The sequence below is a fragment of the Tachypleus tridentatus genome, chromosome 13 (assembly GCF_004210375.1).
Source record: "Tachypleus tridentatus isolate NWPU-2018 chromosome 13, ASM421037v1, whole genome shotgun sequence".
Lineage (NCBI taxonomy): Eukaryota > Metazoa > Arthropoda > Merostomata > Xiphosura > Limulidae > Tachypleus > Tachypleus tridentatus.
The window spans coordinates 50043514-50060995 of NC_134837.1; the positions used below are offsets into that span (position 1 = coordinate 50043514).

The 17482-nt window shown below is 30.2% G+C and overlaps 1 protein-coding gene across 2 annotated transcripts in view; it reads left to right on the forward strand.

Moving 5' to 3' along the window:
• Positions 1 to 479: 479 nt before the first annotated feature.
• The window catches only part of LOC143240137 (E3 ubiquitin-protein ligase Su(dx)-like), a 48402-nt gene continuing 31399 nt past the window's right edge, over positions 480 to 17482 (forward strand). For both annotated transcript variants that reach the window (XM_076482070.1, XM_076482071.1), the window contains exons 1-9: positions 480 to 622; positions 7035 to 7113; positions 7735 to 7818; positions 9805 to 9943; positions 13320 to 13444; positions 13972 to 14115; positions 14422 to 14733; positions 14826 to 15150; positions 15480 to 15575. In XM_076482070.1, the coding sequence (XP_076338185.1) occupies positions 7758 to 7818; positions 9805 to 9943; positions 13320 to 13444; positions 13972 to 14115; positions 14422 to 14733; positions 14826 to 15150; positions 15480 to 15575 (1202 nt within the window). In that variant the 5' untranslated portion in view covers positions 480 to 622; positions 7035 to 7113; positions 7735 to 7757. The remainder of the gene's footprint in view (positions 623 to 7034; positions 7114 to 7734; positions 7819 to 9804; positions 9944 to 13319; positions 13445 to 13971; positions 14116 to 14421; positions 14734 to 14825; positions 15151 to 15479; positions 15576 to 17482) is intronic.

Below are 17482 nucleotides of genomic sequence, written 5' to 3' on the forward strand. Positions count from 1 at the left end.
CTAATACTCAATTCTATCACTCCTCGTTCTTTCAATATTTCTATCTGCTTGAAAGACTCAAACTGTTTTGTACGTGAGAATCGTCTGGTTAACTGACACATTGGAGTCCACCGAGAAGAATCGAACTCGACGTATTAGAATTGAAACATGTTTTCTACTAAATCATTTCCAAAGAGAGGGGTTTGAAACTGCTTATTATGTTTCAACCAAAAAGTTTATTAGTTCGTAAAAATCATCCAAATGTCAATGACACTCATTTATTGGTTTATAATTGTTTTGACCAGCCAAAATGATGTGTAATAGTTTTTTTTTAATTTAAATAATTTCAACAGCTGTTGTCTTTTTTAGTTTGTTTAATATAGAAAACATCAATGATATTTTTGATGTCGTTTCAAGCTATCTTGTTTCTTTTTGGAAATAATTAGTTTTGTGCGACTATTATAAACATCATAAGGCTGTATACGAGGTTATTCATGGATCACGTGACATTTTGTGTTAAGAAAAAATTAGTCACCATTAGTGATAGGCTTATAGCCTAAGTACGCTATTAAATGTCTGTTTCAGATGTTCGAGTTTGAAAAAGTTTATCTTGCAATCAAAATTTCTTATGTAATATAGAGATGTAAGTTATGCTTTTTTTTTAGTTTATTGTAGTTACTTTTTCTAATTTGTACAAAATGTTTGAATATGAAGCCATTAAAGGCAAAGAAGTTCTTTAATATAAAACTGGTTACTGTTTAACTTTTAAATTTTGTTATTTCATTGATAACGTATTGTAAACTAGTTTTACTATTACTATCAACTGTAAATTGCTGATACAGTGGTATTAATACTAAGAGTATATTTCGTATTATAATATAATTTATACTTTTAATAATGTAGTTTACTATTACATATTAATATTACTTATTAACTACGTTATATGTATTTAATGTTATTGGAAGAAACTTAAAAAAGTTACGGACTATTATAAGTATTAGGTTGAGGAATAATTCGTGAGCGTTTTTAAATAATTTCATTCAAGCATTACATGCAAGACTATACAATACTTCAATGCATGAACACATTACATCCAAAACATTTATTATGATACTTTATTTCATGTAATACCTAGGTATATAATATGCATTGTTTTAAACGAAATTGCAAGAAATTAAATGCGAAAAGCAGATGGTGTCGAAAATGCTCGATTTTGTCCACTTGATATTCCATTTAATGAGCTGAAAATGAAAGCAAAAATTAAAGACATATGAAAATCAAACACACCATCTATTAGAGTAAAAAATTATCTACCAAATGACATGAAATATTTTGCGGAAGCATTTCATTTATGAATATATTTTTTTAACTTGAAAAAAACTACTAATGTACTACTAGAGCTGGTGCCGTGCTAACTTGTGACACAACTAAATTTATTCAGTATTCAAGAAACATGACAAAAAATGTATTTGGTCCTAAACCAACCTAAACATAGCCTTTCAGTTTCATAACAAACAAACTTGAAAATAATTTACACAACACCGATAGATGAACCATAAATTTGTTCCTGTAAAATGAAGATCAGAAGTTTTATCCTTTTACCTTTGATACTCAAGCTTGTACTAATAACCCATACATTTTAATATTTAGACAAAATACAGGTGTAAAACTTCACTGTTCTGAATATGAAACATCATCTTAAAATCTTTACCTGTTCGTTAAGAAATATTAGAAACATTCTCCATGGAAGATGCTTTTCACAGCATTTTAGTATAAACAGCAGATTTAGAAATTTTGCCCATAAATCTATTAAAATTATATAAAAAGTAATGAACAAACATCTTCAAGCAAGACAATATTTGTATCTTGTACTTTTTGCATTTAATTCACATAACCTGTAGAATGTTCTAAATGGATATCAAAAGTTATTTCTCAGTAGAACATTATATTTTATCTGTTATTTTCACTATCCTAATTCTAACGAAAGCTAAATTGTTAATGTACAAAAAAAAATACGAAATAAAGTGAACATTATTTTTTCCTTTGAATTAATAATTTGTTGTCACATATCAGTTTTAATATTCACAATTCGAACTGTTTGGCTTTTACATCTATTTTCATTTTGTGATTTTTTTAGATGTGGCTTGTACCACCTAACTAGGTGATGTATTTGTAAGCTCAGTGGAGTTGTAGTAGGTTCTTGTATATAAACATACTAAGAGAAATATAAAATGTACTAAAATATATTAGTTACATACAAGTAAAAGGATCAACTCTGAAGTTTATTAAGTTATAGTAATAAAAGTATCTACTAAATAAGTATTTATATAACAAAAATAAAGCATGAATCTCAGAATGGCTGGTATGGGTATGAACACTTTTATTGATAAGAAGAGAATGATGTTTCGACCTTCCTAGGTCATCTTCAGGTTAAGAAAGAGTTTGCAAGTGACTGTTGCCAGACACATCTTGGGGATGAGAGTATAAATGGGTACGGGATTGTATGGAGTGTTACAGTTCGATTTTAGGTTATTAATTAGTATAGGTATAAAGGTGTTCCTTTATATTGGTTTAATTTTGGTTCCAGTTGCTGTATAAGTAGGTCATCTTTGATTTTGCATTTGTTTATATTTGTTTCCCTATTTACCAAATCCCTACTAGCCAAATAGCATTTTTTAACCTTAAGATTACTAGAACTGATACACAATTAAAAACTGAAATCTACAGAAAAATCACCTATACTGAATTATACATTCCTTGGGACTCAGCACATGAAACAAAACAAAAACTCAACATATTAAGAAACCAAGTAAACACAGCTGCAAAACCCTACTCTTCCAAGAAAATTAACAATGAAATCAACAAAAATAAAACAAATTTCCCCAAAAACTGTGGAAAAAACTGTATGCACACAGCTAGACAAACAACAAACAAACAACAATAAATCCCAAGATACAACAAACTGCAGAACTGCTGCATATCATATGTTTCCAACATTAGCAAAAAAATAACCAACATTTGGAAAATACTTGCAACTAAACACAACTTTCTAGTAAACACCAAATTTATTCAAAAACAAGGTACAAAACTAAAGTCCATACCATGTAAAATCAACATTGACAAACACACCAACATAATTTATAAAATACGATGCAACAACTGCCATGACTTGTATATTGGAGAAACAAGTAGAAAAAAGGAAACTAGATTCAAAGAACACAAAAAATACCACATTTTTGAACACTGCACATCAAATAAATGCAAGATAACCATAGAAAAACCCCTGATACTAAGTAGGGAAACAAATGTAAACAAATGCAAAATCAAAGCTCTACTTATACAGCAACTAAAACCAAAATTAAACCACTGTAAAGAAACACCTTTATACCTATACTAATTAATAACCTAACATCTAACTTCAGCACCCCCTACAATCCTCTACCTGTTTATACACTTGTCCCTAAGATGTTTCTAGCAATGATTACTTGCAAACTCTTTCTTAACCTGAAGATGACCTAGGAAGGTTGAAACATTGTTGTCTTCTTATCAATAACAGTGTTAATACCCATACCTGCCGTTCTGATACATTTTTATTTCAAGTGGGTTTCTTGTCATCAAGTAAAATAAAGCATTTTCATATGCAGTTCTCCCCAACCTTGTGTATGTTGCAAGCTGTGAGGTCTAAAAATAAAACCCCATATGGAAAAGATTTACCAAACTAAGTGAATCTGTAGTAAACACCAGTGATGTACGATTTGTCATTCTTTTAGTTACCTAGAACACATTTGTATACAATTGAGTACTGTGGTATTCATGACTACATTTAGGGTTTAAGCCAATTCATGTAGGTAACAATACATCAACTTATTACAACAGTAATGCCTGTAATGAATATTGTACAAATTTTATTGTTTCAGAATAAACTATACAAGGAATTAAAAAATCTAGGATAGATGTTGAACTTCTCTGTAATGTTTGCTGGGTTGTCCATGTTCACCTCCAGCTGGATGTAATCAAGACTTATGTGAAGATTGTCAAGGGATTCACAAAAATCTTAAATATAATTTCAGATGTTAACATTTAAAATTTACAAAATATTTGTTGTTATTAATGAAAACAGTATACAGGGAAATACAGTAGTTCATAACAATTTAAAAGGTTGGGAAATGCTATATTAAGTTGTATGTGATAACAGTTGCATGTAGATTGATAAGAGTTTGTACTAACGATAAGGAAGCAAAGTTACTTTTGTAATGTGGTAGAGTTTACTAAATACAGAATAGAATGGACATGTATGGACTATGAATTAGTGGAGATTGGGGGTAACTTTTACTTATGTATCTAATTAGTAATTTTTACTAATCAGTAATCAGTTATTAATTAACTCTGAAACTAATGTAAATAAGTGATACTGTCATAAGTCAGTTGCTGTTTACTTAGGACATTCATTGAAAAAAAATAAATTTCACCTTTTTTGAGAAGAAAATCATAGCTGGTCCATGAAGTCTTGATCTTGGGCAGTGAAAGATAGCAGATGTTTGTGACTTGGTGGTCATCTTCAAGATGATATCAAGCTGAGTAATGTAAATGGTGCATGTGATTGCTGACTTGTGTTCCTGCACATGCCTTGCATTTTAAATGCCTGCCACAAAGTTGAATTTTGAAAGTAGTTTCAAGATGTGTAAAATGGAAAGTAGTGGAGTAAAAATACAAGAAATTATCCTAAAAATTACTTAAGTTAGAGCAAAAGTATTTATATTTTAAATATTTTTGAAAAAGTAAATATAGAAAAACGTTACTCAAGTAAAGTTACTTTGTAACCTTGATGCCCCTGCATACTAATTTAAATGTTTATATTAATACACTTAGCTAGATAGACTTTGTTTTTGTCTAAAGTTTGTTGTTCAAATGAAAGCTTATGTACCTTTTGAATATGTATTTTAGAACAAAGTCACTATAATAGCAATCCAAAACTGTTAAAATTTAACTAGCTTTTTAACTAAGCTATAATTAGGGCAAGAAAAATTCCATTATTACTCTGAACAACAATTTATACACATCAATCACTTTCTCTCAAGAAATTTTTATTGCTGGTGAATTTTAAAGGACAGTTTCAGATAATAAAAATATACTTTCTGCTTTGTATATGCATGTATATCAAATATGTGATTTTGAAAACTCTCTTGAAAGTCAAGGATAAACTGACTGGGCTTTTTTTGGGTCGTAAAATAATAGATATCTTAGTAAGTGGAAATGTCAGGATGTTGAAACTGTACTTTTGATCTTTGCATTGCTTATAGCTTATTTTTGTATTAGCTAGACATCATAGAAGCTATACCAATGAAGTTACACAAACTAAAAGGGAAAATTGGGAACACACACCTCATGTGACAGCAGAAGTGAGAAATAAGAATTGTTTAAAATATATACTTTGAAATTAAAATTAAAACTTTAATATTATGAAAACTTGAATTGTAAACTTGCATTCTTATTTTAAGTTTATTACATATGTTTATAAGTAAGTTTTTTAAAATTGTTGTGACATATGCACTTGTCAGATTGATTGAGGCAGAATGGAGTCTATATGGAACTTTTGTAAGGTGTCTTCCTTCAGTACTTCTGATGACAGTTCATTCCATCAAATCAAACTATCTTGAGACTGTCCTTTGTTTTTCATATTTTAAACTTGTTCTCTCTTCTTCAGAGATCACTATCATACCAATATTCTGAATAACCTTGCAAACTTCATTAAGGCTATCTCTTGCATGTCATTTTTAAGAGGAAATACTTTAAGAAATCTTAAAGTATCCCTTTAAGACAACCCTTCCTTCCCTAAATTCATCTCAGTAACCCTTCTCTGAACTCTATTCAGTAAGTCATTACCCTTTGTTGGATAAGGATTTAAAAACTATACACAGTATTCCCAGTTAGATCAAACTTGTGATTTGTATAAAGAGGTATTTATTTTTTTGCTTTTAATCAGTGTCTACAAGTAAACCCTTAAACTCCATTGGCTTTACAACTAACAACAAAATGACACTCCATGATGATGAGAAACCCACTTGAAGTAAAAATTTATTCTCAAGATGACTGGTATGGATATTAAAACTTTATTTTAATTAAAGTTTTAATATGCATATCAGCTGTCTTAAGAATAAAAAATAATGCTCCTTTGAAGGCTTGAGAGACTTATGACTAGGTCATTTTATTTACTACTGTTATGGAGTGTTCATTTTTCTTAGACCTGTTACCCACTTTAAAATTATGAGAACTTAAATGTATTGTCTTACATTTGCAACAAATAAAGTCCATTTGTCAGATATATGACTCCTATTTTAGGATAAATTTCACTTCATAATCTGTAATTATATATGTAAAAAATAGCTGGTATGGGTAGAAAAAGTATTATGTAGAGGAGAAGACAACATTTCAACCTTCTTTGGTCATTAGTTTCAAAAAGAAAGAAAGAGGTAACTGACTGGTAGGTGACCACATGTTTGAAGGCAGTTGTGTAATTGAGTGTGGGAATGTAGAGGGCATGCTTTGATGTTGGATTATATTAATATAAGTATAAAGGTGTTTCTTTGTATTGGTTTATTTTGGGCTTATGTTGTTGTATAATTTCACTTCATCTCTATCTATAAAAACATTACTACACGTAAAATGTTTTAACAGTTATTGTGTTCCATCTGTCAGTTATAATTCCCTTCATGATTGAAACCCTGAGCCAGTATATACCAGTTATCATAAGCACGTAAATTTTTCAGATTGAATTTACATTTTACCAAGAAGCTTTTTTGATGTCTTGAATCTGGACTGTAGTTTTTTTCTTTTGTATCTTGTAAGCTTCAGTATCTTACATTTTATAAGTGAATTAATTTTATCTTAAGCTAGGCATTTTACTACTTAGCTTTATTTCTTTGTTCATCTATTTTTGAAAACATTTTCAATTATAACTTAATTATTTTTTAACATTTCTTTTGACTGTTTTTATTGAACTAATGAAAAATGTGCAGCTTTATTAACATTCTTTTCATTAAATTTTTTTCTTGCAGGTTTTGAAACTCAGTTTTCTTAAAACTGGAGACATGCTTCTTTTTAATTCTACAGTAGGTTTGAATCAAAACATCAGAGGTAACTAGTATTATTGCTATTAACCAATTTTTAACTATATCCACAATAGTAATAAGAGTATGGTATAAAATATTATACATCATTTGTTGAAAGGGGGAATAAAAATGTTGGGGAACTCAAGACATTATTCAACCACATGGGATAAATATATACTAAATTGGTTTTTATAGATTAAAATCTCCCATGCATTTATATTGACATTATAACTAATTTTCTTGCATAAGTTTATATTAAAGTCAACAGTCTTGACCAGAAGGCCTACAGACAGGAATTGTCATTATACATCCCCCCCCCCCTCTATCATACATTTTAATTTCACATTGATACTGTGTATGAAATTTCCTTAAAATCCAATTTTTAAAATTAACCTTTTGTGTAGCACCTTTACAGAGATTTTCTGTATAATAAGTAATATGGCATTAACTTAATGTCATTTTTAAAAACATAAATCACTTTAATTGTAATTAAAAAGCACTAATAAGTACAAAAGAGAGAATAGTAAATAAAATTAAATAATTTTCAGTTATTCAGAATAAAATACATATGTAAAAGTATGTGTGGAAAATAAAGTATTTTTATTTTGTGTCAGGCATAGAAAATGATTGTTTGTTAATGTTGTAGGTTGAACTTGGAGGAACAGAATTATGGGTTCAGGTCCACCATCTTCTAATAATGTGACTGTCCTTTTTGAGCTCAAAGTTACAAGTAAGTATCTTTATTGGTATCTATTTCATGCTAATAATTCTATATAATATAACTTGCATACTTTTTTTTGTTTTTTCACTTAAAAGTTCTAGCTAATGTTCCACATTTAGATTTTTTAGTGGGTGTTAAAAACTATCGTTGAAGTTAGTTGTACATTTTAAAGATTAATTTGCCTTTCTCAGTTCATATAAGGATTTTAAAATTTGTCTCCAGTTTTAAAAAAGGAAAAAAGTGTTATTGTTGGAATAATAATTATTGAGTGGAATCTTTTTAGATGTTTGTTAACTGTCTAACTGCTGCCATGTATGTAGATAGCTTTTCCAATGTCAGCTTTATTCTTTAGATATACAAAAAAAAAAATTTTAATATTTCATTACTGATCTGAAATTTGAAAATGATATGTTTTGAAAGGAACACCTTTCTTCATGTTGGTATAAAATTCCAAACTTGCATAGTACCACACTGTTCAAGACTAAAACAAAGGTTATCTCGTGGGACATTTATGTCATTAAATTTTGTTGTTATAGCTGCAGTAAATTATATAAAAAATACCAGGTTGCTTCCTGGACAAAACTTTTATGTGAATTTACTTCTCTTTATTTCATAACTAGTTTATTGGAATTTATTTTCTGATCAGGATGTAAGTATTCTTATGCCTTTACACTCATACATGGGAATGTGGTAATTTTATGTAATGTATTTCAATTTCATTTAAGTTTTTAACTGTTTGTATATGGTAGAGTATTGTGACTTGGTGTTTGATTATATGATGTTTTGTTTACTTTATCTTTCTATGACATAGTTGAAAAAATGCTAAATATAAGTTTGTTTGTTTTTATTAATGCTTAGACTTAATATTATTTATGTATTGATAATGTATATTCTTATAAATCTCATTAAATGTGTTATTAGAAGTGATGAAACTTTGTAGAATGGACAATCTATCAAAGACTACTCTTCAGTCTTTTTTTTTACTTGTAATTATCACTTGTAAAATTTGTATTTAAGTTTTTCTGTTAATTATTCTTCCAGTGTAAGTGAAGTATTTGAAGATTTTGAGTTTCATTTTTAAGTGATTGTTATGTAATGTGATGTTTTAGGTAATTATGGTGCCTATGTTTGTTATGGAAATTGTTTATGCCATTTACCTTTTAAATATATTTAACAGTTTAGATTATGTATTATATTAATTTTTGTAATATATTCTTTTTAAATCTTAAATGGTTCTTTATTTGATAATTGTGTTTGATGTATGCATTTTATGATTTGCTTTTTGAGGAATAATTAACATCTAGTGTGTTTAAACAGGTTAGTTTATGTAATGTAACATATTTACATCATTAGAATGTATACACTTTTTGTGGCTGTTATTTGTTGTTACTTGTTTTTGATCTTTATTTTCACCAAGTTGTTTAACTATGAATTTAAAAATGAATAAGTAACCATTATTACATTCATTTCTTTTAATATATTTGCATAACTTGTGAATTATGTTCAGCTGTGATGAATGTCTTGTGGCCATTTTTTATATTACATATTTTTATTAATATTACTTAACTATGATTATTATTACATGTGAAAATAATTAATTCAATTTGTGTTAAATGTTTTGTAACTATTTCTAATTGTATTGTTTTGATTTGTTTAGTATCCTATTAAAAATCAGTATTTTTTGGTCATAGAAAGGGCAGGTTCATGTGCAAGGCTTTCCACCTGATGTAACTATTTCTTTTGTCTGTGAAGTAACCACACACACACATATCTATGTTCTGGCCAAATATTGTTTTATTATTGTTAATGCTTTGAATCACTTTTAATCTTTTCTTGCATTTACATGGCTTGAACCATTTTGTTTTTTATAAAATAATTACCATACATATAGAAAAAATTGTTTCTTTGAAGAATATGATTGTTTATTATATATGTATTGTTACATTGGTGTGTATTGTTTTGCTAGTAAGTTTTACTTCTTTCCTTGTATTATAGTTGTTTCAGCTAAACTACATTCATCAAGTCTGTTTAAGCCCAACCCATATGTGGAATTGATAGTAGATGGTGGAATTCCAGTAAGATCTGAATTTCAGAAAAATACGACTCACCCGACGTGGAATGAACAATTTCCTGTGTAAGATTTATTTATTGCATTTTGTGGGCTAAACTGATGTTACTTTTACTGAATGGAATTTACTGTGAAATGGTAGTAACATTCATATTTGCAAAGATTATCCCAACTAAAATCTGTTGCTATCAAAGGTTGATTTATCATCTCGATAAATTTTTGTTTGCTTTGACTTGCTAGGAAGAGTAGGATAACAATCCTTTGTGTCTCTTAGAATTTCTTAATATCAATTTACATTCACAAACCTTATGTAGTTACTGAAGAGTCATGAATACTCTACAAAAATATTTTTTATAACTAAAAAATTTATATTGGTAAAAAAACATCTGTGGTATAAAGAATTATGTTTTTATGTCAAATAATCTTTGATAATAATTATTCCAGATATAGCTTGCTCTTAATTGACAATTAAATTTGTGATAAATTTCTGTTGATTAGAAATTCTGAACTGTTGTTTTTGTCTGTTAGTTTGTTTAATCCTCTTTATGTGGGTCAAAGGCCAATTCATCATGTTTGTTAACTTGCATTCAAAATTCTATTGATATACTATTTTATGAAGTTATGCCAATACATTTGGTATTAAACTGTAGATTATAATTCAAATTTTAATACTGTACATTATTTAATTTTTTATTTTAAACGTAGTTATTAAAAACACCTAGCTTTTTTTTTTGTCATGTGGTGTGTCAATGCAGTATTGACTCAAATTAGATGTTTTTGATGTCAAAATATGAAGTGTATAGTTTTGTATAAATTAAATATTCAAATTACCGATAAGACAAGCTGGAATATGAAATAAGAACCTCCTATCTTTTCTGTTTGCTGAGATATTGCTCATATTCTGAATCAAACACAATGGCCCTGTTCACAATTTTCAGTTTTTGAAAACATTCCCTTGTATACACTTGCTTCCGTTAATGACATGAATAATCAATCTATAGCTCAGAATGTCCACTAGTGGTTTTCTTAGTCATTTACAAGTATTACAACATCAACTTGTACTTACAATCCAAACTTTCAAGCTGGTAAGGTGAGCTATTATTCTTGAAATCTCATTTTATAGACCTAAATACAGCTTAATTACTAAGGTTGACACATTAGTGGAAGTTAAGGGTATCAGTATAGTGATTTGTTTTTGGTTATTTCAAATGTATATATAAATCCTAAAAAATTTTTTCACATACTTCATGTGCGAAGTTTCTTAAGTCTTAGCGAATTACAACAAGTAGCAAATGAGAAACAAAGGTCATAACTAAGAGATAATTGTTTGCTTTACTTCTTTATTTACTGTTCTATGTTTTAAGAAAAACAAGTTTAAAAAACCTGTTTGTAAATAGTAATAATCTATATACATATATAATTTATAATTATTGAAATGTGACTGTATTTTACAAAATACTAGTGCACTAAAAATCAGCCAAGAAAAGCAATTTTATAAAGAATAAAGGTCAGTTTTATATCATTGAACACAGTAACATGAGTGCATTGTAACTTCTATATTGTGAAGCAGACATGGCTGAGAGGTTCATAGAATAAAAATAAATAATAAATACATATACATTTTTTGTCATTCTAGAATGAAAAGGGCATAATCTATATTCCTAATTTTTTGTGGTAGTTGTATGTCAAATCAACCAAACCTGTACAGAGATTTGCTAGTGAAAAATAACATAAAATATAGTTGTTTCTTTAGAAATATTTAATTATCTGGACATTATAAGGATTTCACTTGTGGAATTTGAAAATTTTCTTATACATAAAAGTATTTATTTTGAAATGAAAATTAATTTTCATGTTGGATAGGAAGTATGTGAAAAGAAAAAAAATGTGAGAAAAACATTGCTTAAAACCTTTACAGTTCTATATAAAATACATTTCACCAGAAGTTGCCGGGTGTTCTTGACGGACAGAAGCCAGAAATAATTTCTAAAAGCAAAGGTAGTATCTCAATCTAGTGAGGGGTATCTGAACCTTGTCCCAACAAAATATTGTGACTTAATTTTTAATTTTTTTGAAATTAATTCATTTTAGATACAAACAAAATGTACATTTTCTGTTGCAAACTTCTGAAGATAGGGAAGAAAACCTAACTATTTTTATAATATTTACAATTGCCATAAGTCTGGAACAATGGTTTATTGGTGAAATGATCCCACATATTTTTCTGTGTGATGTAGAATCAGGGAACAAAATATTTGTATTTGCATTACATTTTGCATATCAAAACAATTTCAGTTGTGAATCATTTTTTCTCTTTGTCTAGCAAAATGTGTTAATCATTCCTTTCTCTTTACATGTTGTCTTTGAGACCTTCCACAACACAGTGGAAGTACTGTAACCATTTACCCAAAGATGATGTTCATTTCTCTGAAATTCCTGCCCAATGGCACATACAGTTCTTTCACACTATGTTAAAATCATACACTTTATAGTAGCTTGCTTATGATGTTTGAAATGCACCCACTTGGTGTCTGTAGTCTAGCTGACTAGACTACGTACATACAGTTCATGCACTGCACATTTAGCAATGAGCCATTTATGAACTTTCTCAGTATGCACTTAAGAACTGAATATGTAACCATTGTTTTCTTCTGTATAATGTGTAGTTTTAATACTGTAATTTTTAATACAGTGTGTATCTTTATAAAATTTGGCAGACTTTTAGTAAACTTTACAAATTTTTTGTATGCAAAAAATCAATCTTTTAATGAAGTATTTTTACTAAAGATTTATCTAAGTCTTTTTTTGACCAGTCTGAGTGCAAATTGATATTAATACTACTTTTTTTATCTCAAAAATCTCAAATGTTATTTGTGTAAATCTCTGAAATCTCCTTCATAAGTTTAAATCTTTTTTTTTCTTGTTAAAGCTTTATATTTTATCTGTTATTTTCTCTACACTTACTATAAAGTTTGGTTAGTTTAACCAACCTTGTAACTACCAAAACAAATATTTCCAAGCAATAGGCCATTTTTCTGACACCATGTAATTTGTATGTGATGTGGCAAGCCCTGCTTTTTCCTAGGTACATATTTATACAAAACATACAAATTTATTTTTCTTGTGTTTACACTGGTAGAGCATTTATTCTATATTGGTTTGTATAAGTGTTCCTAATAGGCTTGCAGTGTACTTGGGGATGCCGTGTTAAACCTAGAACAATTTCAGATGTTTGAAGGGATTAAAATTTTTTGTCATATTATCACCTTGCATTTTTTATGTTAGTGTAAACTTTAAATTGTGTTAATTATATAAAATCACAAAACAAACTTAAAGTATAATTTTATGCTAAACCAGACCATGTTCTGACTTGGATTCTTAGATGAAAAACCATTGTTTTTTATATTTAAAACAAAATTGTATTCTAAATCTTTTTTTTCAGACTTGTGAGTCCATATTCAAAGATTCACATCAGAGTGTTAAATCACAATTCTCTTATTAAAGACAGCCTGCTGGGTGATTGCACAATAGATTTTTATAAAGTTCTTTCTCAACATGATGGAAAATGTAAGTGTGCTACTTTTGTAGTTTCATTATGCTTGTTATGATGTATGATCCCAAGGTAAAAGTCACATAAAGTTTAAATCCAGTGATTTTGTAGTGCTAAATTTTGGTCAATATGCAGAACTTGGCTTTTAGTTCTATATCATACTCAAGGTGAGCAAAGATTCAGTGTTGAAGATTCAAGGAAATATAAGATTAAAATGCATTGTTTCTTAGCGCCAAAATCTGGTCAGGTTAAAATACATATTTAACACTCATAAGTAACTGAAAATGTGTTTTTAATTGAAATAGAAACCAGTGCATTGTCAACTTGATGATATTTCAGTTCTGATTTTTCCCCCCAGTTATTTTCATATTCATGATGGTATAAATCTATTGTAAAGATAAAATTTAATATATTGGGTGTAATTTAATTACCACAAGAGTTAATGTAAAGATAATTTTATTTGTAGGTGGTATAATTATCTTCTAAAGGAGTCATTCCTTAAAAATAAGGTTCTTTTGAATATTTACATTTGTTTTTAAACTAGTGGACAAATTGCCAATGCCTATGGAGCTTAATGTTGCTGGGAAGGTGGGCCGAAGTTCAAGTTTTGTCGTCACAATCTTGGATGGAGTACAGATTGAGATGAATCATTACCCTCCAAGAAATACATCAGAGAGTTCTAATTCAAGTAAGTGCATATATAGTTAACCTTTTTTTGTTGGCTACTAATTCATAAATCAGTCTCTCTCTCTTCCCTTCCTCAGAACACTAGCAGATGAGAGGTGTGATTAGTTGTGGTTTTCCTAATTTGGAAGTATCTTGTTTGATTGCAGAACAATATAAAAGTAGTCATTAAAATAAAAATTGTTTGACATGAGTATATGAATTTGATCCTGTCACTAGTAACTTTTGTATAAATTTGCCTTTGTTTTTTACATACAACAGATGAATTGTCATCAAAACATTGGAGCTTTTTTATTTTATCATGTTATAGATGCTCAATCCTCTATAACTTCACAACCCAATGGTAGCCTTCCTCAGAGTGGAACTCAACCATCGAGCCCTTCCACCAGTGGAGGAAACAATCAGATATTTCGACATCACTCTGGGCCACGCATCCGTCCCTGGAAGCCAGGAGTTTTCAGCCCAGTTTCCACAACAGCAGGGACAAGCTCTTCCAACACAAGTACAGACAGTGCCTCAACAACACCAAGCAACCTAAATAGACAACTTAGAGATGCAAGATTACAGTCCTTACCTGCCTCACTGACAAATTTTAATCTCTCAAGTCCATCTAATAATACAGGTAGTTGGTTATATACAAGTATATACTAGTATCTACAGTATTATAACCTTTCTTTGTGTAATTAATAATTTCCACATGGTAATTATGTACAGATATAACGACTATGGCTGTTCCTGGTCCTCAAGTACCTACTGGTGTCATTCCCAGTAACAGTGGCCCTTCTCAGGGATCTTCTAGTGGACAAAACTCTGTTGGCCTCTTTGCACCTGTTAGCTCTTTCTCAACTGTCAGCAGTTCTTCTAATTCTAATTCTGTTAATGCACCAGCCAGTACCACAAATGTATCAATATTGAGTACACCAAGAAGCGAGAGTTCTCCCCTCAGTGCTCCAAGCTCCCAACTGAGCAGTCGAGCTGGCCAGCGTAATCAGCGTAACCAGTCAACTGCTGCAAGTGAAGAAGAACCTTTGCCATCAGGGTAAGTTATTGATTTTTGTTCAGTGTTTTCTTCTGGAATAATATTAATTTTTAAGAACTGATTTTTTAAAAGATTAATTTCTGAGGTATTTATAATATTTTTGTTATTCATAAAGTAAAAAAATATTCCATCTTCAGATGAACTTCATTTCATATATGCTATGAGTTTGCTATAGTTTTCTTGTGATAAGGATTGAATCTTTCTTCAAATGTCTCTGAAACTTATCAGGAAAAGTATTATTGATATTTACCTTGAAAACTATGCATTAATATATTTTATGTATTTATCTCGTTAAAGTCTTAAGAATTCATACGTTTCTGTTTTATTAGGTGGGAAGTACGATTTGATCAGTATGGACGCAAATATTATGTGGACCATAATACACGAAGCACAACATGGGAGAGACCTCAACCATTACCCCCAGGGTATTAAATGCTCACTATATTTTGGTCTTGTGTGATAACATCATTTTATATCAGAAATTCCTGTGTATCATTAATTGTAGTAATAAGATATTTATTTTTATAAAAAAGTTCATTTATTTTATTCAATCATGTGTGAAGAGATTATTAGGTTACAGCAAGTTTTAGTTTTGTATTTGTTATAGTTAATGTGATAAAATAGATATATTTAATGGAGTTTTGAATTATGGAAAATGAAATAAGTTTGATTTTGTTTAAAAATAAATATAAATTAAAAAATAGAATATCCCTCAGTAAAATCTTTAAAACTATTTTAGGAGTTTAAAAAGAAGGCATCTATTTCATAAGCAAGCCTCTAAAACATAATTCTTTGCTCATTTGTATTACTAATATAAATAACATAGCTGAGAAAGAAAGACATCTCTCCTAATGTATTCAGTGGAATCTAACATTTTAATAGAAGAGGAGATTTTAATCACTTTATGCTTAATTGGTTCATTATAGGTTTCCAGTAGAATAGTTAAAAATAAAATTTAAATTGATGATCCCTCACCAGTAGTATGCATACATACTGGGGAATATGGATATATAATTTACTCTAAATTATAATTCAAAACAATTGAAATAAATGAGTAAAACCCCTCTGTGTGGATTCCAGAATGTGGTGAGAGGGCCTCCCAGGGAAGGTTCTGTTCTTTCAGTTTACCTCTTCTGGGATTTAAAAATCTACCCATGTGTTTGCCGTGTGTGGTGACCCATGAAGGGGAAGAGAGGATCCTGGTGGTTAAGGGGTTCAACCCTAATGCTCCACTTTGTCTTTGAATTCCTGTAGACAGGCAGTTTTGGGGTGGCTTCCTTGGGTCAATCAGCTGGTCCACTTGGGCAAGGGTCAACCAAGTACTGCAGTTGGGTGTTCTTAACAGGTGTTGTGGACATTGTATCTGATGCTGGTGTTTGGGTATAGTGTTCACAAAACTCTGGTGTTGCTGCATTGTCCTTATTTGGCATTGTAGTGTGTCCCCTCGAAGGGCTCCATGGTGGGTGGGGTCAGTGGGTATCGAAATTTTCCGTGTTTCCTTGGGTCATACCATCACTGTTTGTTCTCTCTACCTGTCCCTGAAGAGACATATGATCAATCAGACCTTGATGCTGTCATTGAACAGTTTCTGTCTCCCTTTCTGATCCTGGGGGACTCTAATGGACATCATCCCCTCTTGAGAAGTGCTGTTATTGATAGGAGGAGTTGCTCTGTAGAGCGTATGCTCTCCGATCACAATCTTTGTCTTTTCAATACTGGTTTTTCCACTTATTTTCACACACCAAGTCAGTTCTTTACTGCTATTGATACTATAGGTGAAAGCTTTTGCTGGATATCTAGCACTTCTGTTTGTTCCTCCACCTTTTTGGCCATCAAGACTCGGGCAAGAGCGTTCACCTCTTTCCTTTTGAACTGACTGTCTCTTTGACTATAATTGTCCCTTTACATGGAGGTATGGCATTTTGCGAGATCTCCATATATATGGGCTACGTGGCCATTTACCCATGTTTATTAAAAATTTTTTAATGGACAGGAGATTCCAAGTTCGTGTGGGTTTGACACTTTCCTGTTCTTTTGTACAGGAACTTAGGGTCCCTCAGGGCTGTGTTGTGAGTGTCACATTTTTCAGTATGAAAATAAATGCCATCACTGAACAACTCCCTTTCACTGTTGCAAACGGGCTCTATGTCGACGACTTTCACATCTTGTCTCAATCGTTGACCATGAGAGATATACTAAGTGGCAACTACAAGCTGCTCTCAATCATGTATTGAAGTGGACCACAGCAAACGGCTTTAATTTCTCTTTCTCTAAAACCGTTTGCATGCATTTTTGCTGCCAATGGGGTATTCACCCTGATCCTGAACTCTGT